The 26,904-nt window shown below is 42.2% G+C and overlaps 1 protein-coding gene across 3 annotated transcripts in view; it reads left to right on the top strand.

Annotated features, from left to right (window-relative positions):
* Positions 1 to 935: 935 nt before the first annotated feature.
* The window catches only part of NIPA1 (NIPA magnesium transporter 1), a 37,105-nt gene continuing 11,136 nt past the window's right edge, over positions 936 to 26,904 (top strand). Inside the window, exons 1-4 of one of the 3 annotated variants that reach the window (XM_033400211.2) lie at positions 1,074 to 1,215; positions 1,602 to 1,846; positions 15,551 to 15,598; positions 16,569 to 16,659. In XM_033400211.2, the coding sequence (XP_033256102.1) occupies position 15,598; positions 16,569 to 16,659 (92 nt within the window). In that variant the 5' untranslated portion in view covers positions 1,074 to 1,215; positions 1,602 to 1,846; positions 15,551 to 15,597. Of the gene's footprint in view, positions 1,216 to 1,343; positions 1,484 to 1,601; positions 1,847 to 15,550; positions 15,599 to 16,568; positions 16,660 to 26,904 lie in introns of those variants that run through there. The other 2 variants (XM_004276887.4, XM_049712580.1) reach the window with 2 other exon arrangements.

Genomic DNA, 26,904 nt, shown 5'->3' with positions numbered 1-26,904 from the left:
CTGAATTGTACATTTAAAAATGGCTAAAATGGCAAGTTTTGTTATATATATGCTACCACAACAAAAAGAGAATAAGCAAAGGACTAGATTCATTCAGCATAAAAGTTTTCATACAGAAATAGTATTTGATTTTATATTGCTTCACAAACAGTGATGCATATAGGTATAGGTTGATATTCTTTAGTTTTTTCAAAATTTACGAAGATGTTCATCACGGCATCACTTATAATAGAAAAAAAAAAAAACTGGGAGCAACCTAACATCCAACGACAGCTGAACAGTTAGACAAATTACGGTAATTAACTTTATGGGAAATTACACCGTCATTAAAATAATCATTATGTAGCAACGTAAAAACTGATTATGATATATTAAATAAAAAGGATATTTTGTATATTGTCATTGCAATTGTACTTTAGGTGGGAAAACAATAACTATTAGGCTAGGGCTGTGGGATTGAGTAATTTTAAAATATTGTCCCATGTTTTCTGTAATTTCGGTATATTTTATTAAAAATAAATCAGTAAATTGGACGGGGCGATCACGAGCTCACTGCCCCGGTGCGGAGACAGATGACTTCCCTTCCTTCAGCGGTCCCATTCGAGTTTCCACAGCTGACGTGTCTTGGTTTCAGGCCCCAGGGGCGGCTGTCTGCGGGCCCCCGAACAGCTTTGTGAGGGACCATTATCCCAGAGAACGCTGCGTCTTGCTAGCGCTCTTCCAGTCCTAAATATCGCATGGGACACCCACCAAAACCCATCTGTTTACCTGAGAAGCAAACTTAACTGGGGGCCCTGTATTTGCACCGCCAAGCCTGCAGCTCGGCCTCTGCGCCCACCCACCTGCCACCTCACCCCACTCCTCGCCGCCGCCGCCTCTCCTAACGCGCTCCTCCCCCTCCTCCCCCCTCCCCCCCTCCCGGAGCCGGGGCTCCACCCCGCCCCTGCAGAACCCCGGTCCCCCGCACCCCAGTGGCTCTGGGCCGCGGAGCCGGCCCCCGCCTCCAGGCCCGGCGGGCGAGCGCGCAGGCGCGGAGGGCGGGAGCCGGCGGAATGGGGACTGCAGCGGCTGCAGCGGCGGCGGCCGGGGAGGGGGCGCGCAGCCCGAGCCCCGCCGCCGTGTCGCTCGGCCTGGGCGTGGCCGTGGTGTCGAGCCTGGTGAACGGGTCTACGTTCGTGCTGCAGAAGAAGGGCATCGTGCGCGCCAAGCGGCGAGGTAGGGCGGGCCGCGGCCCTGCTCGGGGTGGGGGCGGAGGCGTGGAGGGAGCAGCCGCCGGCCGTGGGGAGGGGAGCAGCCGCGGGGTGGGGTGTTCCGGTCGTCGCCGGAGTGGGGTCCGGAGACGGGGCGGGGCACCTCGGAGGGCCAGCTGCGCGGGCGCGAGGCCCCTAGACCACCCGCAGCGCAGGCGCGGACGCGGTCCTGTGCGCCAGAAGCGGCGCCACCGCGGCCGAGCCTAGTCCTCCAGCAGCTCCGGAGGCGGCCGGTGCGCCCTAAGCGGTGGTAGTTGTGTCGCCGCCACGGTTTTTCTCCCTTCCCAGCGCTGGCGAAGGCTTCTTCAGTTTTATAAGGTTTCTCCCGCTGACTTCTTTCCTCCCTCCCAGACCCAATCGCTTTGCAGCCGTGCATCCCACCGACCTCTGGTTGGCGCCCAGGCGTCCCTGTCACCCGCACCCACCGGCTGCTAGGGAAAGCTTCCTGTTTGCAGTATCCCCCGAATGGTCGGAGCCCAGTGCCTGCTCAGAAGGAGCGACGGGCCTCCCGCCTTTGCTGTGACTCTGGCCTGGGGTGCACTTGGAGGGCAGGACCTGCTGACTTCTCGCCCTGCAGTGGCCACACCAGTGCAGAAGTAAGAGCTGTGTGCTAGGCAGGCCGGGGTGGGACCTGCGGGCCAAGGAGGCGGTCGCTCTCAGGGTTGAGCGAGAGTTCTGACCTTTCCTGTGGCTTCTGTTCCTGGGGTCCTTATGACTACAAGTGATCTTCGGTGTGAAGAACACTCAAGGAAGATTAAAACCACCAAAAATGGGCCAACTGAGTATTCCCTGGGTGGATAAGCCACCAAACACCACTGCTTATCAATGTGGAAAGTGTTAAGATGTAGCAGAGTTCTTTGCCAGTGTTCTTCTGTAATAAGAGAGGCCTGAGACAGTTTACTGAACGCAAGATGTAGCATGCTTTGAAACTGAAAATCAACGTGTCCAGAAGGACTGAGAGAGTCTTGTGGTCGTTCTACAAGAATAGTGTTAGGGCTTCCCTGGTGGCGCAATGGTTGAGAGTCCGCCTGCCGACGCAGGGGACACGGGTTCGTGCCCCGGTCCGGGAAGATCCCACATGCCGCTGAGCGGCTGGGCCCGTGAGCCATGGCCACTGAGCCGGCACGTCCGGGACCTGTGCTCCGCAACGGGAGAGGCCACAACAGTGAGAGAGGCCCGCGTACCGCAAAAAAAAAAAAAAAAGGAGGAAACCGCCAGGTCATGGGTTTAAGATAAGTAAACTTATTTAATAGTTCAGATTCTATAATGCAAGTGAAACTCTCTTGAGTGTCCTGGATGATCAACCAGGAGTGAACTGAGGAAAGAGATAAAGGGGCCTACAATATTGAGTGAAAATATAAAATCATAGATATTTGTTAAAGAATTCAACTTCGAAGTGAAAACATTGCTGTCTGTACATAAAATCTAAATAAAACCAAGCGTGGTTTCCCTAGGATGCAGATGTATCTCTAAGGTAACAAATGGACATCTGGCAGTAGAGCACTTTTCAGGGAGCACATGTCAGTTTGAGGGGCTCCAGGGGTGGGTGACATGTTCGTCATGATTCAAAAATAAACAACACACGTGCCCTTGATAGGATAGGTACATGATCTCCAAAACCCATGACCCCAGTCTAACCATGAGAAAAACAGCACACAAACCTGAATTCAGGAACAGCCTACAAAATACCTGACCAGTCCTCCTGTCAAGGTCGTAAAGTCTGACAGACTGTCGTAGCCAGGAGGAGCCTGAGGACACATGGCCATAAGACATTAGGTAAAATCTAAGGAAACCTGAATATAGACTTCAGTTACCAGAAAACAATAATTATTGAGTAAAACTAAATTATTTCAGCTCAGCTTATGCGTTCAAGGGAATTAGTGACTAAGAAAATAAAAAACACAGCAACCTGAAAAAAAAAACATTATTCATGCTTTTATTTATACCTGCATACTATGTCCTTAAATAAATGAGTGAAAATGTGATATTCGCTGATTTCATACTTCTCCAGTTACTACCCACCACTACTAATTCAAGCTACCTGGCTTACTCATAATGGTGGAAGACAGACATACAGTCTTGTTTTGATAAATTTAGTTTTGATTTGTTCAACAGATATTCACAAAACTCTTATTATGTGCCAGGCACTGTTGTAGGTATTGAGGATGCATAGTTTTAGCATCTACTCCCCCGAAACCTTTTTCTACCTCTGCTAATAAGCAGCATAGTTGGCCGTTGTAAAATGACTGAAATGGGGGAGATCGGAGGAAAGAGGGGGTGGCTAAAAACTGGGGAGTCAAGTTCTTGTGCTAAGGGAGACCTGATGGTCTTACACTGTAAAAAGCTGTCTCACTGAAAGTTTCAGCTTTATTGCACTGCCATGCACCAGCATTTCTTTCAAGTCTCAGCTTCAGGAGAGCCAAGTTCTGGTCACAGCCCTTCCTTTGTGGGGGAGGAGTTGGGGTGCAGCTTTCTCTGTTACCAGCTTTCACTCTTGAAAGGACCTTCCCAATGAATGGAATATCATTCATGGAATGGAATGGATAGGCTAGGAGCACCATCCACAACACAGGCTCAAGGTGAACTGCCTCACTCCTGGTGTGGCTTTGAAAGACCCTGAAGATGGGAAGAGGGCAGGGGACACCTGGGGCCACAGGTCATTGATAGTATGTTTAGTGTTAGAGCCCACTTGAAGCAGAGCTTAGAAGAGAGAAACAAGGTGACCATCAAGTCTGAAGATAATTTGTTGAAAGCCAGTTGCAACATTAGAATTCTGTGCTGGTGAATAGGTGAGGATGTCCTGGGAGCCTCTTAACTGGGGGGGATGATGTCCTGCCCTCAGACAGACATTGCGGAGACAGCCTCAGGAAAGTCATAGAATTGCATAGATGAGTGACTCTATGTAGAATGTCCTAGGCCAGGAAGAACCACGATCTTTTTAAAATCCCTTTCATCAAAACTGGGAGATACCACCTAACACACATTAGGATGGCTATTGTTTAAAAAAAAAAAAAAGAAAAGAACAAGCATTGGTGAGGATGTTGAGAAATTGGAACCCTTGTGCACTGTTGGTGGGAATGTAAAATGGTGCAGCTGCTATGAAAAACAGTAGGGAGGTTCTTCAAAAAATTAAATGTAGAATTACCATATGGCCCAGCAATTCCACTTCTGAGTATGTATATCCAGAAGAAATGAAAGCAGGGACATGAACAGATATTGGCACACCCATGTTCATAGCAGCATTATTCACAGTAGAGAAAATGTGGAACAAATTGTGGTATATACGTTCAAAGGAATATTACTTAGTGTTAAAAAGGAAGGAAATTCTGACACATGCTACAACATGGATGAGCCTTGAGGACATTATGCTAAGTGAAATAAACCAGTCACAAAAGGACAAAGCTTGTATGATTCCACTCATATGAGGTACCTAGAATAGTCAAATTCACAGAGACAGAGAGTAGAATGGTGTTGCAGGGGGCTGTGAGGAGGGGGGATGGGAAGTTAGTGTTTAGTGGGCACAGAGTGTCTGTTTTGGAGGATGGGTTAGTTCTGGAGATGGATGGTGGTGATGATTGCACAGCAAGGTGAATGTACTTAATGCCATGGAACTGTACACTTAAAAATGGTTAAAATACTAAATATTATGATATATATTTTAACACCATAAAAAAAGTCCTTTTCAGATTTCATAGTCTCCTTCCTGAGAGGAGTACAGCCTAGTGGTGTAGTCACACTGTTAAGATGCTCGGAAGGTGAGTGAGTTGTCTTGTGAGAGTGGAAACTGGGATCCAAGCATCCCACCTGCCAGTCTCAAGCCTTCTGTACTGATTTTGAAGGGCATGTGCTCTCTGGTCATGGAATGTACATGTTTTCTCCTTGCCTCTCTTGCCGTTCCCAGGCACACACCTAGGTGCATGTACCCCCAAACCCAGAGCTGAGGCACACACATGTTATCTTCACCCCTGCAGCCCTTTGACTCTGTGGTTAGTTCCTCCAGCTTCTGTAAACCCTCCAGACCCTGACAGATGGGGTCAGCTTCCTCTCCTGCCGTGTGTCTTCTTGGTGCCTGTCTTCAACCCCTTCCTGCCCCTGAAACCTGTGGTATGATGGCTTGTTCACTTGTCTGTGCTCCGCCTGGATCCTGGCTCTTCAAGGCAGGGCACATGTCCTGTCCACTGGGAGGCATGTGGTGGACACTCAGTAATGCTATCTAATTGGCCATGAGTAACCCTGGAGTAAAGAGGGTAAAACCAAACCTCGTATTTTATTTCTGAGCTTTCTTCAAATTATTCAGAGCTGACCTCATTTACCTGTGGCCTCTACTAAGTAATAGAATCCAGAGTTACTGCTAGATCTGAAAATCTGTAACCCTGATATCTATCTAGCTCCAAGGGGAGATCGTTGATAAGGAACATGGTGAGAATAGGGTGAGTGTTAAGAGCATTTGAATGGCTCCACAGCCTGTACATATCTGGTTTACTTGATAGTATTTCCATGAGAAGAGAACATAAAGAAGGCTGCTACTTACAGAAGACTTAAGATATCCCTGACTCATGCATCTGTCATGTTCCATGGGCTGACTGGACTCAGATGGGCCCTGCTTCCTTGGGGTCTCCAGTGGGTTGCGGTCAGATGGTGGCTGGGGCTAGAGTCATCTCAGATGACTTCTTCATCACTTGTCTGGGATAGCTGAGACAGCAAGATGGTTCCTGAGCTGCCTCCCCCCACCACCTCTTTTCATCCCTCCATATACTCTCTTCACACGTGGCTACCGTGGGCTTCCTTACACCGTAGTGGTCTCAGGGAAGTCAGACCCCTTACATGGTGGATAGCTTCCCCTAGACCAAACCTTCCAAAGACTAAGGTGAGCGCCGAATGGATCCCTGTGCCCTAGCCTTGGAGGTCTGGCAATACCACTTCTGCCACATTCTGTTGGTGTACTCAGGGCCAGCCCAGGTCAACTGTGGGAGGGGATGGCATAGGGACATGGATCCCAGGAGGTGTGATACAGGAGAGGAAGTTGAGGCATGCACCCAATACAGGACTGGTTGCACTAGGATTTGAACCCAGCTTGGGCTGACTTTGAAGGTGGTTTTTCTCTGCTGCTCCCAGTGGGAAAGGTGGGGGGGAAGATACATAAATTCACCTATAGATAAGACTTTTCTAATGAGGGGCTTCACAGTCTATGTGGAAAAAGCTGGTACTCCGATACTGTTTTATGATAAATAAGTATAATAATACCCCAAACATTAAGTATAAATAATACCCCGAAACTAAGGCAAATAAGAATTTCTTATCATTTTCATGTGACAAATGTGGGAATAGATCACTAATATAAATTCCTACATGAAATACCTTTGGTGTTGATGAATTTCTGTTGGACAGAGTATATTTTTTCTTCAAAAATATTTATACATAAATAGTATAAACTATAATGTAATTTATATTTCCAGCCCTTTAAGTCCTTAATGAGTAACCAACCAGGCCTTTTTTTTAATTTTTTTTTTTGCGGTACGCGGGCCTCTCACTGTTGGGGCCTCTCCCGTGGCGGAGCACAGGCTCTGGATGCGCAGGCTCAGCGGCCATGGCTCACGGGCCCAGCCGCTCGGTGGCATGTGGGATCTTCCCGGACCGGGGCACGAACCCGTGTCCCCTGCATTGGCAGGCAGACTCTCAACCACTGCGCCACCAGGGAAGCCCCAGTCCTTTTTTTTAAAGAAAAATGTAGCCATGAGCGGCTAAAAAAGACCACTTTTCAAGAAGAATATGCTCAATCCCACACTCCCTAACCCCACACTCCCTAATGTTTCTGGGCCAGGAACCTGTGACAGTAAACTGACCCCTTTTAGATATTGCCTGGATCAGCCAGGGAGGGTGGGCAGGCAGAGGGTTTACCTTGCATGTTCATGCCCAGTCAGAGCTCTTTGGTATGATGTGGTTACTCAGCAGAGTATATCATGAATTCACAGAACCTGGGCATAGTCATGCTTTTAAAAGAGCATCTTCTTCTTGGTTATAGAAATATGGTCATTGTTTAAAATCTGGGAAGTACATACAATTACGAATAGGAAAATAAAAAGCATTCATCTCCTCACCTTCAGGTAACCACTGTTACAATTAGGGTGTATTTCTTCCTAGTCACATTCAATACTTATATTTCAAAATTGAATTTAAATGAATAAATCCTGTGTGCAAAAAATATATAACACATATGTAGGGTATAGAGAATAATAAAATAAATATCAAGGGTTTTTTTGTTTTGTTTATTTATTTATGGCTGTGTTGGGTCTTCGTTTCTGTGCGAGGGCTTTCTCTAGTTGCGGCAAGCGGGGGCCACTCTTCATCGCGGTGCGCGGGCCTCTCACTGTCGCGGCCTCTCTTGTTGCGGAGCACAGGCTCCAGATGCGCAGGCTCAGTAGTTGTGGCTCACGGGCCCAGTTGCTCTGCGGCACGTGGGATCTTCCCAGACCATGGCTCGAACCCGTGTCCCCTGCATTGGCAGGCAGACTCTCAACCACTGCACCACCAGGGAAGCCCTGGTGATTATTTATTTTATTATTTATTTTATTTTTGGCTGCGTCGGGTCTTAGTTGCCGCACGCCAGATCTTCGTTGCCGTGTGTGGGCTTCTCTTTAGTTGTGGCGTGAGGGTTTTCTCTCTCTAGTTATGGCACACACACTCCAGAGCACGTGGGCTCTGTAGTTTGTGTCACGCAGGCTCTCCAGTTGAGGTGCGCTGGCTCAATAGCTGTGGCACGAGGGCTTAATTGCCCTGTGGCATGTGGGATCTTAGTTCCCTTACCAGGGATTGAACCCACGTCCGTGGCCTTGGGAGGTAGATTCTTTACCACTGGACCACTGGGAAAGTCCCAGTTTGGTGAGTTTTGATAAATAAATATACCTGTGTAACCAACACCTCGGTGAAGAAATTGATTATTGCTGTCATCCTAGAAAGTTCTCTCGTGTTCTTTTTCATTCTGTCCTCCCTACACCAGAGGGTCTGCTTTCCTAGTATCCATCTGCATAGATTGAATTAGTTTTGCCTGTTCTTGAACTTCATATAAATGGAATCATATAGTATGTATTCTCTTATGTCTACTCTTCTTTCTTTCTTTCATCATGGTTTGAATATTCATCGTGATATATGTATCAGTCGTACTTACATTGCTAAGTAGTGTTCCATTGTTTGAATATACCACAATTTGCTTATCTATTCTGAAAATTTGGTTGTTTCCAAATTTTGACTGTTTGAGGAAAGCTGCAATGACAATTCTTACATAATTCTTTTTTGACTTAAAGTCTTCTTATCTTTGGGGTAAATACGTTGGAGCATTGCTGGATCATGCAGTGCTGGATCATGCAGTAGGTATATAATTAAATTTTAAGAAACTGCTGAACACTTTCTGACTACAGGTGTACCATTTTACCCTCCCATCAGGAATGAATGAGTGTTCCAGGTGCTCTATGTTCTCTCCAACATTTGGTGTTGTCATCTGTTTAATTTTAGCCATTCTGGTGAGTGTACAGTGGTATCTCATTGTGATTTTAATTTACATTCCCCTGATACCTAATGATATTGAGCATCTTTTGATGAGTTTATTGGCCATTTGTATACAGTCTTTTTGAGGTGTCTTTTCAAGACTTTTGCCCGTATTTTAGTGGATTATATCTTTTTATTATTGATAGTGTGCATTATATGTAACATGTATGTATAATCTGGATACAAGTCCTTTGGCAGATTTAGGAATTGCAAATATTTTCTCTGAGGCTTGTCTTTTCATTTTCTTAATGTTTCCTCTTGAAGAGCAGAAATTTTTAATTTTGATGAAGTCTAACTTATCATTTTTTTCCTTCTATGTGGTTAGTACTTTTTGATTTCTGCCAAAATAAAATCTTTGTTTCTCCTCAGGTCACAGTGGCATCCTCCTGTGTTTTCCTCTAGGAGTTTTATAGCTTTCGCTTTTACCTTTAGGTCTGTAAGCCATCTTGAGTTAATTTTTGTATATGAGTGAGGTATGAATCAAGGTTCAGTATTTTCCCTACTGGTATCCATTTGGTTCAGCATCGCTTGTTGAGGAAATTTCCCTACTGAATTATACTGTTGCTTTAGTCCATGATCTGACTGTACATGTGTGAGTCTATTTCTGAACTCTATTCTGTTTTATTGTATATGTCTATCCTTACACCAGTCTGTATTGATGATGTAGTTTTAAATCTTTTTTAAAAATCTTAAAAAATCTAATTTTTAAATCTTAAAATCAGATAGTATAAGTCATACAGTTTTGTTCTTCTTTTTCAAGATTGCCCAACTATTTCTTTAGGAAAATAAGTTCAGCATATCTAATAGCCAACATACAAAAGAACTTCAAGTACTAAATTCATTCATAAATTGGTGAATACCAAGTGCTCAGATTGAGTCTAATTAATGCCCTCATCTAGCTGTGTTGGTGTCAGGAAAGAAGTTTTCTTGATAGTTCTTTTTTAAGAACTCTGTAAAAACTATGTAGCATCTTTTTACACATTTTTTAAAGTTAAGGCATTAATTAATTTGTAAAGGACTTAGTGATCCACTCTTGCTTTGCTGTTAGGAGCAATTCTGTTGTTGCTGTACAGAGCACACACGAGTGGAAGCAGTTTTGCTGTGGTATAATCAGCAAGTAAATAAACTAGATGACTGCCTCTATTTTTGTGCTAGAAAGTCATATTTTAAGGACATTTCTGATACACATTTAAACCTAAATGGAAGGTTTTCAAAGCCACGAGTCCATGGTTGGACAACATCAATGCCAATTGATATTATCATCCTGACAAGTCTCTTTTGTATTTGCACAACACTTCTTTGTCTTGTAGTTCAGCTGTTATAAACAACCGTTCAACTCTCATCCAAGGTTTCCAGTATGAGGGGGAAAAAAATTCTAGACTTTAGATATTGCTACCTTTGCAACCCACACCTAGGAGTGGAGGGGAGGAGGCATGAGTATAGTCAAATAAACAAACAGAAAACCAGTGTTCTACAATTCTGAGGTTCCTTGTTCTTGCTAAGGCCAGAGAACTTGAAAAGTCCCAGGCATCAGCTGGGAAGAGGATGAGCATGGCCATAGGCTTGAACAGGTGCCTCCTGAGGGTGTCAGGTGAGTAACTTTAGGATTTTTAGGGACAGTGATGAAGGTGAAACTGTGAAGAAACCAAGTCATTTTAGGACATAAGAAAATAATATCTATGACAGGGCCAATGGCTAACATGGAATGCAGGTTCCTAGGAATTTCTGGCTGCAGGAGGATGGAACCTGGGGCAGCCAGCTCAGTGAAGATGCTAGGCACAGGTGGATGGGCAAGAAGAGCCATAGGCTACTTCCATGGGCACTGGGGATATTGCTGAGCTGGAGCCCTTGGGGGCCATGGAGAGCAGTATCACTTTGATCTACAGTTAGGGGTGTGGGGCAAGTATCCCGACAGAAAATCTTAACTTACGTAATGTCCATGGAAGCAGAAAAATTTTGCCTAATATTGGCTTAAAAGGTGAGGGTGATCGCAATACCTTTGGATTTCAGCAAACACAAACTCCTCCTGGGGAGTATGAGTGGGAGGACCCTAAACACTTGGAACTAACCTGTACCTTTTGACTAAAGGGAGACCAAAGGCTTGTTATTTCTCTAGCCCTGGCTACGAGGTATCCCAGGTTCTTCCCCATTTTAGTGACAGTCCATTTCAGACTGTCAAAAGCACGTGCTGTGTGGTAGTTAATGGTGTGGGGGAAACTATAGCAGTGAAAGAGGAGAGCTTCAGTGGGTCCCATTGTGCTGGCATCCTTGGACAAGCTTTCACTGCCCGAGTGTTGCCCACATTCTAGCTGCTGCTGTAGCAGTGATCCCGTGACTGCGTAAGCACTCACGACAAAACTGTATTCATCACAGTAAAAGGAATTGGCCTTTCCCTGCCCCCAGCATAGACCCCCAACAGAAAAGATTGTGACTGATTCCTTGATCTCAGAGTCCCTAAAATCTTTCGAATATTATATATAGAATTTTTGAAAAGCTGTTGAGTAAATTATTGTGTGCATCTGCTATAAAAACAAGCTTCAAGATCTAGAATGAAATGTGTTCACAGTTATTTTAAATAATAAGCAATAATATTTACTTATACACAAAAGAGAGCAGGAGTGGCCATGCTAGTATGAAACAGAACAGACTTTAAGGCAAAAATTGTTACTGTAGCCAAAGAAGGACATTTTTTTTTGGCTGCATTGTGTCTTCTTTGCTGCACGCGGGCTTTCTTTAGTTGTGGAGAGCGGGGACCACTCCTCGTTGCGGTGCACGGGCTTCTCATTGCTGTGGCTTCTCTTGTTGTGGAACACGGGCTCTAGGCATGCGGGCTTCAGTAGTTGTGGCTCGTGGGCTCTAGAGCGCAAGCTCAGTAGTTGTGGCACACGGGCTTAGTTGCTCCACAGCATGTGGGATCTTCCCGGACCAGGGCTCGAACCCGTGTCCCCTGCATTGGCAGGAAGATTCTCAACCACTGCGCCACCAAGGAAGCCCAAGAAGGACATTTTATAACAATGAAAAGGTCTACTATAAGTTTATACTTGATTTCCTTTGTTTTCTAAGCTTCTTTAGAATATAAAATAACAAAGTTAACATCTTTATTATAAGTTACAACAATATATTGTTGGGTTTGTAACATAAAAAATGTAACATATGTAACAATAATTAAATAAAGACCACTGATCTGTTCTTTGTATCTATAAATTTGGTTTTGTTGAAAATTTTTTTAATTGAAATATAGTTGATTTGCAATATTAGTTTCAGGTGTTCAGCAAAGTGATTCAGTTATTTATATGTATTTTTTCAGATTATTTTCCATCATAGGTTATTACAAGATATTGAATATTGTTCTCTGTGTTATACAGTAGATTCTTGTTGCTTTTCTATTTTATATATAGTAATGTGTATCTGTTAACCCCATACTCCTTATTTATCTGCCCCTCCCTTTCCCCTTTGGTAACCATAATTTTGTTTTCTGTGTCTGTGAGTCTTTTTCTGTTTTGTATATAGATTCATTTGCATTATTTTTAGAGTCCACATGTAAGTGTTATCATATAATGTTCGTCTTTGACTTAACTTCACTTAGTATGATATTCTCTAGGTCTATCTACATTGTTACAAATGGCAATATTTCATTCTTTTTAATGGCTGAGTAATGTTCCATTTTGTGTGTGTGTGTGTGTGTGTACACATACACGCACACACCCCATATCTTCTTTATCTGTTCATCTGTTGATAGACACTTAGGTTGCTTCCGTGTCTTGGTTATTGTAAATCATGCTGCTGTGAACATCAGGCTGCATGTATCTTTTCAGATTAGAGTTTTCATCTTTTCCCAAGATATAACCAAGAGTGGGATTGCTGGATCATATGATAGCTCTATTTTTAGTTCTTTAAGGAACCTCCATACTGTTTTCCATAGTGGCTGCACCAATTTATATCCCTACCAACAGTGTAGGAGAGTTCCCTTTTCTCCACACCCTCTCCAGTATTTATTATTTGTATACTTTTTGATGATAGCCATTCTGACAGGTGTGAGGCTCATTGTGGTTTTGATTTGCATTTCTCTAATAATTAGCAATGTTGAGTATCTTTTCATGTGTCTGTTGGCCACCTTTATGTCTTCTTTGGAGAAATGTCTATATAGATCTTCTGCCCATTTTTTGATTGGGTTGTTTGTTTTTTTGATATTGAGTTGCATAAGCTGTTTGTATATTTTGGAAATTAAGCCCTTGTTGGTTGTGTCATTTGCAAATATTTTCTCCCATTCCGTAGGTTGTCTTTTTGTTTCTTTGATGGTTTCCTTTGCTGTGCAAAAGTTTTTAAGTTTGATTAGGTACCATTTGTTTATTTTTGCTTTTATTTCTTTTGCCTTGGGAGTCTGATCTAAGAAAATATTGCTATGATTTATGTCAGAGAATGTTTTGCCTATGTTCTCTTTTAGGAGTTTTATGTCTTATATTTAGGTCTTTATGTCATTTTGAGTTTATGTTTGAACATGGTGTGAGGGAGTGTTTTAATTTCATTGATTTACGTGACGCTGTCCAGCTTTCCCAACACCACTTGCTGAAGAGAATGTCTTCTCCATTGTATATTCTTGCCTCCTTTGTTGAAGATTGATTGACCATAGGTATATAGGTTTATTTCTGGGCTGTCTATCTTGTTCCATTGATCTGTCTGTTTTTGTGCCAGTACCATGCTGTCTTAATTACTGTAGCTTTATAGTATTGTCTGAAGTCTGGGAGGATTATGCCTCCAGCTTAGTTCTTTTTCATCAGGATTGCTTTGACAATTCTGTGTCTTTTTTTTTTTTTTCAGATTCCACATGTAAGTAAAAGACATGCTCTAAAATAGCCACAGTGTGATTTAGCACATTTGGGAAATTGAACAAGGATTCTATACTAATAGTTGATCATTGTTCTGCAGTGTTCACTGCAGGGCATTCTTCAGCTCAGCTCTACTTTCTGATATGTAGGACATCATGGGCCACATTTGTATCAGACACACTCAGAGGGACATGGGACAGGAGCCACAGCCAGTGTCAGGCCCTCTCTGTTGGAGCCTGGTAGCAGAGGCAGAGCATGGTTTAGGGTCCCAGAGGCAGAACTGCAGCAGACAGTGTCACAGCTGCCCAGCCTTACAAGCCTCATGCCCTCCAGTATAAAGTCATAGAGGCAGGAATCCCGGTCCCTGAAAGAGCTGTTCCTATTCTCAGAGGTATTGCACTAGGGGAGCCCAACCTCCAGTCAGATGCCATTTGCCCATCAGAGGTCATTTTTACCTTACGTGCTGTCCCCTGGCCACATGGCTGTCAGCTTTATAGTCGCATTCTCATGCAGAAAGTGAAGGGGTTTTGTTACTCAATTATCTACAACAATCCATATTGAAGTTTTGCCAGTTGCCCCAATGTTGTCCTTTATAGCAGCCTTTTTTCCCATCTAACGTCATGTGTTTAGTCACATCTCTTTAGTTTCCTGTCATTTGCAACAGTACCTTTGTCTTTCATGACCTTGCCGATTTTGAAGCGTACAGGCCAGCTGATATGTGGACCATTTCACAATTTCCTCATGATTAGATTCAGGTGATGCAGTCTGGCAGGAGTACTGCAGATGTGATGTTGTGCCTTTCTCAATGCGCCCTCAGGAGGTGCAGGATTTGGTTTGTCCCACTGCTGATGGTGTCAACTTTGACCACTTAGCTAAGGTGATGTCCGTCAGGGTCTTAGAGTACTGTAAAGATAACTTTTTCTCTTTGTGATTAATAAAAAAACTGGTGGAGGTGATTCATGGAGGTTACGTGGCAATCCTGTCCCTCAACAAACTTTCATTCACTTATTTTAGTCTCGTTTGATGGTTCTTGCCTGAATCAGTTTTTACTGTGATGTTACCAAATGGTGCTATTTGAACTAGACCATTCCTTCCACTCTATCATTACTTATTGGTCTCATTTTCTTAAAAGTACTTTTTAAATACCTGTAGCTCTGCTCCTCAAAGAAGCAGCCTGGCTTCCTATGTTCATTATACCAAATTATTGCGAATTAAAACATCCAAATAGATTAGGTGTTTTAGTCTGAAGTGAAAAAATCCTGTTAGACTAGGAGCATTTTGACATACCTGCAGAAGGACAAAAGGAGAGATGGATGTGACGAAGAGACCTGCTCCCATCTCTGCCTGCCCTGGCATGCATTGGGGCATAAGAGGGTAATCCAAGAGAGTAAAAGGGAAACCACTGTGTACAATGTCCAATCATTGAGTGAGTGTAAGGGTCTGCTTTCAACCATTTTCACATGGTTGCAAAAAGAGCCATGTCACAAAGGTTCTACATTATGAACCTGTTTAAGTAGCAAGTCACAGAACCCTGTACTAGAAAAATTATCATATAAATGGGTTTCAGTAAATGCATGAGAGAATTGGACTTTGAAGGTCAAATCTCATTTGAAATCAACATATAAAAAGTTACTCCAAAGAATATTTGTCTCTAGATGATGTGTTGAGCCCCCCTCCCAAATAAAGTACAATTTATAAAGATTTTATTTGCTTGGGTCAGCTTGTGTTGATTGCAGAAAGTATTTTGCCACTTTTAATTGTTTCTCATGCTGCTCTTTATAGACTACTTTAAAGTTTCTTTGTAGGGTGAATAAAAGTATGGCATTCATTCTTTTCAATTTTAGTTTTATTTAAAAATTCCTCTTTTAAGTGTGTAGCTTGTAAACCTCTTGGTTTGTACTTTCCTGATGTTTTTGTCTCACTCTTTTACAGGTACCTCCTATTTAACAGACATTGTGTGGTGGGCAGGAACAATTGCAAGTAAGTACTCTTTGTGGTGAAGAGCTTGGTCTCCTTTTGTAAGATCAGTCATTTGTCTGTCAGGGTTGGATGGAGGGGGTGGGATGAGCTTAGCTTGTTCTTTGGAATAAGGACCGGGATGGTGGGAGACAGTGGAGGGTGAAGGCAGAGGATCCTGCTGCCTGCTGTTGGCCCTGAATTTTGTCCAGGTCAGACTGTCCTGGGTCTGAAGAAATTAAGCAGCTCCTGCTTCCTCATCTGTAGTTGGGCTGTGGGCATTTGGTGAGCTTGTGCCCCACACAACTAGTTTTACAAAGGAGTTTCTTCACTCAGCCTTAAATACCAGATCAGAGGTCATGTGTTATAATATAAAAATAATAAAATTAGAGTTCAGACCTTTACATATATAAAGAAAAATTCTGTTAGATATTTCAGATATATCTTGAGGTCTTTTTGTCACACATTGTCTTTTAGGCAAGAAATTTTCTAGTAGACATTGATTCATCGAAGAACTCATTTTTAAGCTCTGTCTGTCTATCTATCTGTCTGTCTATCTGTCTATCTCAGTGCAGCCCCAGGCACAGCCCTGTACAGGCAGTAGTGTTTCCACTTGATGTGCCAGCAGTCTGTCACTGGAATAGATCCCAGGCCACTTGAATGGACATGGAAAGCTCTACATGATCTATCTTAAAACAGGGATGTGTTAAGAAGAAAGTGGAAATATACTCTTGTACCCACTGTCAGTCACTGCTGGTTAGACTGGGAATTTCCATAGAGGGTTGAAACTAATTGGGCCAGTGATACTATGGGGCCTGCTCTCCTCTGCCCTCAGGACTCTTAATCATGCAAATGATGCCCCATATTTCCTTCCTCACCAGTAATGAGAAAGAAGTAGCCCTTTCAGAGCACAGTCTTGCAAAATTCAACTCTGTGATGAATGCTCAAAGAGATTTTTGTAATTGCAGTGATACCCTTGTGATTCTCTTGACAGTGGCTGTTGGCCAGATTGGAAACTTCCTGGCTTACACGGCGGTCCCCACAGTCCTGGTGACTCCTCTTGGTGCCCTTGGAGTGCCATTTGGGTGAGAGCTGGGATTCTGTGTTTTGCTTTTTAATGTGTAGTTTAGGTATAAGAAAACTTTTCATTTTAAATGTTTCTGTTAAAATAATAAAAGTAGAAGTGTAACTGAAGATATGTCTTCAGTATTGCATTCCATATGGTTTAATTTTTATCCCTTCAGATTTAGTTGTATGAATTATTAACCCTGTCTTAGACATTTGCTTCAGTATATTTCAAATCCTTACTTATTCATGGATACCAACATGATGTCATCACTCTCCTGGTCTTTGCTCTGGAAGACTTCCTAGAGACTGGAGTCTTCCTAGCTCCTTGGCAAGTGATTCTGAGAAATCAATAAGCAAAACTAGTCAGTTGGTGTTTTATTTGGGTCCCTAGCATCCCCTGCTGGATGCTGGGCAGTCCCCTATCTCAGGAGATTATGGAGGTTGGGACAAATGACACATGGGCTCCAGTGGGTTGTGTAAAAGGATTCACGACTCACAACAGTCAATAGCAAATGTATCACCCGAGGAGAATAGCTCTGGTTTGGTCTGGAGTAGAACAGGAGCAACGCGGGGCCTTGAGTTTTTATTGCAGTTACGAAGTGAGCCAGGTGGAGGTTCCCATGCTCAGTCTGAGGCTTACATGGTTTGAAATTTTAGTGCCAAGGGCCTGAGGGTGTGAGCTGTCCTTCTTATCAGGTTACCCGGATATGGGGCAAAAGGGAAAAGAGAGGACTGGGGACACGAAAGCAGCCAGCTACCACAAATGAGGTCTTTCTCTTTATTACACTTGGCTTACCTATGAAAATGATTTTATGAGACATTTATTAAATATATTAACACATAGCCTCTTGTGAACCTATTTATATTATTTTACCTTTGAAGAAATCATTAATAAACAGAGATAGAATAGAAGCGAAATAGCATCCAGGTTTCTAATTCATTGATCTATTGGTATTCTGCTATATTCCAGACAGAGCTCCAGATCCTTGCAGAGAAGTGTGTCTATGGTAGATGTATTTAATTGCGTACCTTAATGTCGCTTAGGCTTTAAGGTTCTGTGGCCTAAAAAGCACAAAAGCGTTTTCCACATGTGAACCTTTGAAAATGTGTTTGTAGTACATTGTTCTAATCCAAACATATGCTTAGTATCACGTGTGGCTTAACATCACTTTGCATTTTGGATGGCCCTGAAAAGCTTAGATTACATGAGTGGGGCTCTCATTGGGGAATCACCACTTCAGCTTCTCAGAGCCCAGCCTCACTCACCGTTTCCTGAAAAATAATCAGGCAAATAAACAACCCAACCATATGATGTTTGCACTTTAATGCACACATATTAAAATGCCTTGCTTCATTAATTTCCAAAGAACTGTCAATTCTTAAGGACTTTGATAATTCAAAGACTCCTCACTAGAAATGTTCACTGCTCTAGGTCTTCAGGAGACGTTTCCCAAAGAACCGTGTGAGATGGCATTCTGGATTAAAAAAATGCTTTCAACTCAGGATCCCAATAAGATGTTTTTTTAAAAATAAGAAAACAAATTAATTTGGAAAAAGTAAAGATATCAATATGTAGGTACATAGGTATATGTATATTTAAAAGAAGTTCTTTTTTTGTTAATGGGATGAGGTTGCTAGAATTACATAGAAACAGAAATGAAAAGAATGTGGCACTGGGAAAAAAGATGTCTAATATCAGTGAAATAGAATAGAGAGTTCCCAAATAGGTCCACTTTTCACTGCAGTGGTTTAATGTATGATAAAGTAATCATCACAACAAAGTACTTTTAAAAAGGCTTTTAAAAATGTTTTATTTGGAATTAATTTCCAAATTACAGAAAAATTATAAGGTTAAGAAAAATTAAAACAGCATCCACATACACCTCACCCAGATACATCGATTGTTGATGTTCTATCCCACTTGCTCCATCATTTCCTTTCTCTGTATCAGGGTTTTCCAACCTTGATGCTATCACCATTTGGGGCCAGATAATTCTTTGTTTTGGGGGGCTGGCCTGTGCTTTGTAGGGTGTTTAGCAGCATCCCTGGCCTCCACCCATCAGATACTGGTAGCTCCCTCTCCCCAAAATGTCTCTGGACATAAGCAAATGTCCCCTTGTGGGGCAAATCACCTTTGTTTGAGAAGCACTTTTCTATTATGAATGTGGTGCTTGTTTTGTTTTTTGGATTTTTTTTTTTGATCCATGTGACAATAGTTACATATATCATGATCCTTTACCCTTAAACACTTTGACTTGTATTTCCTAAGACGAGAGACATCCTTTCCATAACAATAGTATAATCATCAATTTTGATAAATTTAACATTATTATAATAAATGTATCTTTCTAATCTGCCTTCCCCATTCCAATTTTGTTAAGTGAACCATTATACCATTATTCTATACCATTATCCTTATACTGCCATCCTTTATATCATTATTTTTCCTTCTAGTGCAAGATGTAGTCTAGTATCTGCATTTAGTTGTCATATCTCCAGTTTAAAACAGAGGGTTTCTTTTCTTTTTTTTTTTTAATAAATAGTTTTGGGAAAACTGGTAAACAATTTTTAGGAACATCAGTTTAAATCCTAATCATAGCACCATCAAAATGTGATCTAAGTGAATTAAGCATTATGTACAGGATGGCCATCCAAGTGTGAAATAGAAACAAATACAACATTGAATCGTTTGTTGATATTACATTCAGTGCCTGATTTGTGTAATGACATTATTTGATATGTTGAGGTGTGTTATCTCACTCAGCAGTGCAGAGTATGCTATGTAAAGCTGAAGTGAACCCAGTGTGTTAACTGGCATCTCCACTAATACCTACCTGAGTATCTGTGGCATGTAGCTACAGATAGTTTATGTCTCTGATATTCATTGAACAAACCCGCATCTCTAGCACAAACCAGAGTAAGTCATACAGAGATTTTATCTGTAAAAAAGGAGAAAAAAAAGTTTAGCTATGTACCTAGAGTTTATGGTCCATGTGTAGGAAAACTTTTAATGTGTTTCAGATCTTAGAAGGTTAAGAAGTTTCAAACATTGGAAGCAATAAAAATGAAAAGGTTAATTTTCTACACTAAAAGATAAAATAAGAAGGATGTTTCTGTGTAATTCTAGCAACCTCATCCCATTAACAATGCAGGGTACACGGGTTCAAGCCCTGGTCTGGGAAGATCCCACATGCCGCAGAGCAACTAAGCCCGTGCGCCACAACTACTGAGCCTGCACTCCAGAGCCCACGAGCCACAACTCCTGAAGGCTGGGTGCCTAGAGCCCATGCTCTGCAACAAGAGAAGCCACCGCAATGAGAAGCCCACGCACCGCAACGAAGGGTAGCCCCCACTCACAACTAGAGAAAGCCCGCACACAGCAACAAAGACCTAACACAGCTAAAAATAAATAAATTAAATAAATAAATTTTTTAAATGTATATATATTAAAAAAAAGAATTTCTTAAATTGACCAAAATAATATGAAAACCCCAATAGATAAAATGACAAAGGGCAAAAAGTGTCACTTTATACATAGGAAAATAAATTTATTCCACTAATGTTAAACCTCATTTTCAATAAAATGCACATAAGCAAACAGATTTAATAAACACCATATGTGTGTGTGTGTGTGTATATACACACACACACACACACACACACACAAAGGAGGAAGAGGAAATAGAACTATATAAGAGTAACATTATTGTATCTCGCTGTAGTTAAGTTAGTATCAATTTGAAATGTATTCTCATAAGCCTTAGAGAAACCACAAGGAAAATAACTTAAAACAAGTATAGTGAAAAAAACATTAAGGGAATTAAAATGCCACACTGTAAAGATTCACTTAATGCAGAAGAAAGCAGTGAGAAATAGGGAAGAAGAAAAAGACGTGAAGCATAGAAAACAAAAAGTAAGACGGCAAACATAATCTAACTATATCAATAAAAACATTAAATGTCAGTGGATTAAACAATCCAATTAAAAGGCAAAGATTGTCAGGCAGGATGAAAAACAAGATCTAGCTATATTCTTTCTACTTCAGACATACTTGAGATTCAGAGATACAAATAGATTAAATGTAAAAGGAAGGAAAAACATATATTATGCAAATAGTAACCATAAGAAAGTTGGAGAGACTATGTATCAGACAAAATAGACTGTAAAACAAAACAAAACAAAAGTTACTAGAGATGAAGAGAGACATTTTATAATGACAAAAGGGGCAGTCCGTTAGGAAGACATAACAATTATAAACAAATAGGTACCTAAAAACAGAGATCCAAAATATATAAAAGAAAACCTGACAGAATGGAGAAATAGAAAGTTCAACAATAATAGTCACAGCCTTCAGTACCCCCCTTTCAATAATGGATAGAAAAGCTAGGCAAATGATCATGAAGGAAATAGAAGACTTGAATGACACTATATCCAAGTAGATAAAATAGACATCTTTAGAACACTCCACCTAACAATAGCAGAATTCATCTTCTTCCCAAGTGTACGTAGAACATACTTCAGGATAGACCATGTGGTAGGCCGTTAAAATCATCAATAAAGTTGAAAGGGTTGAAATCATTCTCTGACCACAGTGGAATGAAATTAGAAAGTAAAATCAGTGAACTTGGTGAAATTCACGAATATATGGAAATTAAATAACTTACTACTGAATGATCAATGATCTGAAAAGAAATCATGGGACTTCCCTGGTGGTCCAGTGGTTAAGAATTGGTCTTGCAATGCAGGGGACACCAGATCGATCCGTGGTTGGGGAACTAAGATCCCACGTGCCATGGGGCAACTAAGCCCACATGCTGCAACTAGAGAGTCCACGTGCCACAACTAGGGAGCCTGTGTGCTGCCACTACTGAGTCCGTGCACTCTGGAGCCTGTGTGCCACAACTAGAGAGCCCATGTGCCGCAACTAATGAGCCCGCATGCTCTGGAGCCCATGCACCACAACTAGAGAGAAGCCTCCATGTCAGAAGTAGAGAGAAGCCCACGCACCGCAACAAAGAGCCCGCGTGCTGCAACTAAGACCTGACACAACCAAAAAATAAATATTTAAAAAAAAAATCACAAGGGAAATTAGAAAATACTTTGAGATGAATAAAACTGAAGAAACAGCATGCCAAAGCATTTAGGATTCAGCTAAAGCAGTACACAGAGAGAAATTTATATTTTAAATGCCTACATTGAAAAAAAAAAGGAAAGATCTCAAAATAAACAACTTAACCTTCCATCTTAAGACACTGGAAAAAGAGGACAAACTCAAATAGAAGGAAGGAAATAATAAAGATTAGCACATAAATTAATGAAATAGAGAATAGAAAAACAATAGAGAAAATCAATAAAAGCAGTTAGTCCCTTGAAAATATCATCCAAAGTGATAAGACTTTAGCTGGACTGACAAAGCAAAAAAGAGAGAAAACTAAAAATACTAAAATCAGAAATGAAAGAGGAATATTACTACCAACTGTACAGAAATGAAAAGAATTATAGGCAAATATTATAAACAACTGTATGCCAACAAGTTAGATAATGTAGGTGAAATGGACACATTCCTAGAAAGACACAAACTAACAAAACTGTTTTGAGAAGAAATAGAAAATCTGAAAAGACCTATAACAAGTAAATAGATTGAATTAGTAAATAAAAAAATCTACATCAGGGAAAAGCTTAAGTAAAACTGGTGAATTCTACCAAACATTTAAAGAAGAATTAATAGCAATTCTTCACAAAGTCTTCCAAAAAATAGGAAGGGAGGGATTTCTTCTCAGCTCACTCTATGAAGTCAATGTTACCCTGGTAAGAAAACAAAACAGCGCGCAAGAAAACTACAAACCAGTTCTCTTACGAATATAGATGGATAAATCATCAACAAAATACTCTAATTGAATCCAGCAATATATAAAAGGGGTTATATACCATGGCCAAGTGGGATTTATCTTAGGAATGCAAGGTGTATTTAACATCAAAAATAAAATAATGTAATACACCACATCAATAGAATAAAGGGTGAACACTGCATCTCAACAGACACAGAACAATTATTTTATAAAATTCAACACCCCTTCATGGTGAAAACAGTCAATATGCTAGGAATAGAAGGTAACTTCCTAATCTTGCAAAGGATCTCTATGGAAAAGCCCCAGCTAACATCATACTTACTGGTTAAAGACGAGATGCTTTCCCCCTAAGATTAGGAACAAGACAAGATGTCCAATTTTTGCCACTTCTGTTCATAATGGTACTGGAGGTTCTACACAAAGCAGTTAGTCAAGCAAATGCATTAAAAGGCATCCAGATTGGAAAGGAAGAACTCAGCCTCCATCTCCCCACAATAATTAACAATTAGCTATCCATTAATGAAAACAGCTCTGGGAGAGCTCCGGAGTCCACTTGAGAAAATTTAGTGCTACAGTGGAACCAAAAACCTGAGAATAACTGCAAGAAAAAGAAGGAAGAAGACAGCTTCATTTTGACTGCATTATCCCTTCCCCCAAGTTGGGGTTGCTCAGTGCCATGAGGGAACTTCCCAGATAGGAAGAGTTCCCCTGGCCAGGAAAGGAAGAATGGAGGAAGTGACCAGTTTCCCCAAGACTTTCAGAGCACCACACGAAGCTCCCACCCAGATTGGCAAAACTGAAGTGTATTGAAATGGCTAGGAGCAAGGAAGAAAAGCAGGGGATACCAGTGGCAGCCATGCAGTGGGAGTGAGTGTGGTTCTCAGTGACCTGCTCTGCAGAAAAACTTAGCAGATTTCACCACCGTGGACCCCTGCATATTTCAGCAACTTTTGCCCTATAGGTATTCACGTTCACTGATGCCAGAAGCCCGAGTCCTTCCTTGCTCCGTTTCCCCACTCTCCGCCCCCTGCACTTGGGGAGCCTGGGAACCGCACGGGCAGCAAGCAGCCCTCTGTGGCCATGTGAGTGCAAGACAGCAGCCTACACCTCCACAGCTGACCCCGCCACAATGTGCTTCCTTGCAGCTAGTGCCTCCAGCTGTGCCTTTCCACACTGCAGGCCTCCACTGCAATGTGCAGTTTGGGAGCGGGTATCCTGGCAGCCACAGGAGAGCACTCCGGCCGCCAGCCTCCACAGCTACATGTTGGTCTGGATCAGGCCCTGTCTTCTGTCACTAGCCTGCCCTGCTGCATTGACCTGCCGCCAGCCACTTGAGCTATGCACTTGCACACCCCTGGCCCAACCCCTGTCACCAGCCTCCATTACACTGTGCATGGCTTGTGGGGCTGGGAAGTGTGCAGCTACCGCAGGGCCATGGTAGGAATCCCACAGCTGCTAGTGAGCTTATAGTTGGTCCCAGCCCTTGCTGCTTGCCTTGGCCCCTACCGCTGTCTGTGTGTCTGCAACTGGCAGGCACCATATAGGCACTTGAAACTATATAGGCACCTGCAGTTGGCCCTCAGAGCTGAGTGTGGCACATCATTGGCTCTGGCCACCATCTCTGCCTATCCTGGTGTCTAGCCACTTGACCCCAAGTGATACTATGGACCCCAGTACCCCTTGCGGCCACTATGGACCCTCAGCAGTACTCACCATGGAGCACACAGTTGATGACGATGTAGACCCTAGCAGCCTGAGCCAAAAGACATGCCCCACCGGACCTGGTGCCACCGTATGCGCCTGCTCTTGGTGCCCCGCACCACTGACCGAGGGCCACAGCGCACTCCAGCATGACCCCACCCCTAGGTGAAAGTCTTCCCTTACCCGTAAAGTCTGGAAAAGGTGACTGCTTCTTCAAATGTGCAGACATGCAAAGCTATAGGAATCATGAAGAATCAGGGAAACATGACTCCACCAAAAGAACCTCCAGTAACGCCCAAAGAAATAAAGATCCTGAATTTCCTGATAAAGAATTCATAATAACTGTTCCAAAGACTCTTAGCTACAAAAGAACACAGATAAACAATTTAATGATATCAGGAAGACAACATAAGACCAAAATGAGAAGTTTAATGAAGAGATAGAAGATGTAAAAAAAGAACCAAACAAATTTTGGAGCTGAAGAATGAAATGACAGAACTGAAGAATTCAGCACAGAGCTTTAACAGCAGACGACCAAACAGAAGAATCAGTGAGCTTGAAGGCAGATCAATTGAAAATATCCAATGTGAGGAACAAAAAGAAAAAAGAATGAAAAGGAATGAAGAAAGCTGGTGGGACTTTCATGACACCATTAAGAGAAACAATGTAGGCATCATTGGAATCCCAGGAGAAGAAGAGAGGAAGAAAGGAGTAGAAAGCTTATGTAAAGGAAATAATAGCTGAGAACCTGTCAAACCAGGGGAGAGATTTGGACATCCAAGTTCATGAAGCTCATAGGTTACCCTAAAATTTCAGTCCAAAATGATCTTGTCCAATACCCATTATAATAAAACTGTCTAAAATCAAAGACAGAGAATTTTAAAAGCAGCAAGAGAGAAAAAAATCATAGAAGGAAACACCCATAAGGCTATCAATGGATTTCTGAACAGAGACTTTGCAGTCCAGGAGAAAAGGGGATGATATGTTTGAAGTGCTGAATGGAAGAAACTACCAAGAATACTATACCCCGCAAAGTTGCCCTTCAGAAATGAAGGCAAGAAAAAGACTTTCCCATGGGCTTCCCTGGTGGCGCAGTGGTTGAGAGTCCACCTGCTGATGTGGGGGACATGGGTTCGTGCCCTGGTCCGGGAGGATCCCACATGCCACGGAGCAGCTGGGACCATGAGCCATGGCCACTGGGCCTGCACGTCTGGAGCCTGTGCTCTGCAACGGGAGAGGCCACAACAGTGAGAGGCCCGCGTACCGCAAAAAAAAAAAAAAAAAAAAAGATTCCGGTGACATTTTTTCACAGAAATAGAACAAACAATCCTGAAATTTGTATGGATCCATAAAAGACAAAGATAGACAAAGCAATCTGGAGAAAGAACAAAGCTAGAGGCATCAAGCTTCCTGAGTTCAAACTATATTGTAAGCTATAGTAATCCAAACGGTATTTATTTATTTATTTATATATGGCTGTGTTGGGTCTTCGTTGCTGCATGCTGGCTTTCTCTAGTTGCGGCGAGCGGGGGCTACTCTTCATTGCGGTGCGTGGGCTTCTCATTGCGGTGGTTTCTCTTGCTGCTGAGCACAGGCTCTAGAAGGTAGGCTCAGTAGTTGTGGTGCACAGGCTTCGTTTCTCTGCAGCATGTGGGATCTTCCCGGACCAGGGATCGAACCAGTGTCCTCTGCATTGGCAGGCAGTTTCTTAACCACTGCGCCACCAGGGAAGTCCCAACAGTATGATATTGGCATAAAATCAGACACGTAGATGAATGGAGCAGAATAGAGAACCCAGAAACAAACCCACACATATATGGTCAATTAATTTAAGACAAAAGTGTCAAGAATATAATGGAGAAACGATAGTCTGTTCCATAAAACTGGTCAGGCCACATGTAAAAGAGTGAAGCTGGATCACTATCTTACACTGTACACAAAAATCAACTCAAAACAGATTAAAGACTTGAACATAAGACCTGAAACTAGGGCTTCCCTGGTGGTGCAGTGGTTGAGAGTTCGCCTGCCGATGCAGGGAACACGGGTTCGTGCCCCGGTCCGGGAAGATCCCACATGCCACGGAGCGGCTGGGCCTGTGAGCCATGGCCGCTGAGCCTGCGCGTCCGGAGCCTGTGCTCCGCAAGGGGAGAGGCCACAACAATGAGAGGCCTGCGTACCGCAAAAAAAAAAAAAAAAAAAAAAAAAAGACCTGAAACAATAAAACTCCTAGAAGATAAACATAAGGAGTAAGCTCTTTGATATTGGTCTTGGCAATTTTTTTGATCTGACATCAAAAACAAAGGCAACAAATGCAAAAATAAATAAGTGGGACTACATCAGACCAAAAAGCTTCTACACAGGGACTTCCCTGGTGGTCCAGTGGTTAAGACTTTACCTTCCAATGCAGAAAGTGTGGGTTCAATCCCTGGTCAGGGAGCTAGGGTCCCACATACCTCACAGCCAAAAAACCAAAACATAAAACAGAAGTAATATTGTAGCAAATTCAATAAAGACTTTAAAATAAAAAAAAATCTTTAAAAAAATCAATAAAAACCTTCTGCACAGCAATGGAAACCACCAACAAAATACAAGGACAATTTATAGGATGAGAAAAATATGTACAAATCATAGATCTGGTAAGGGGTTAATCTCCAAATTATATAAAAAAATCTTACAACTCAATAGCAAAAAAAATCACAATCTGATTAAAAC

The sequence above is a fragment of the Orcinus orca genome, chromosome 7, assembly GCF_937001465.1.
Source record: "Orcinus orca chromosome 7, mOrcOrc1.1, whole genome shotgun sequence".
NCBI lineage: Eukaryota > Metazoa > Chordata > Mammalia > Artiodactyla > Delphinidae > Orcinus > Orcinus orca.
Note: the sequence above shows the minus strand (reverse complement) of the source record. Positions and strands in the feature narration are given on the sequence as shown.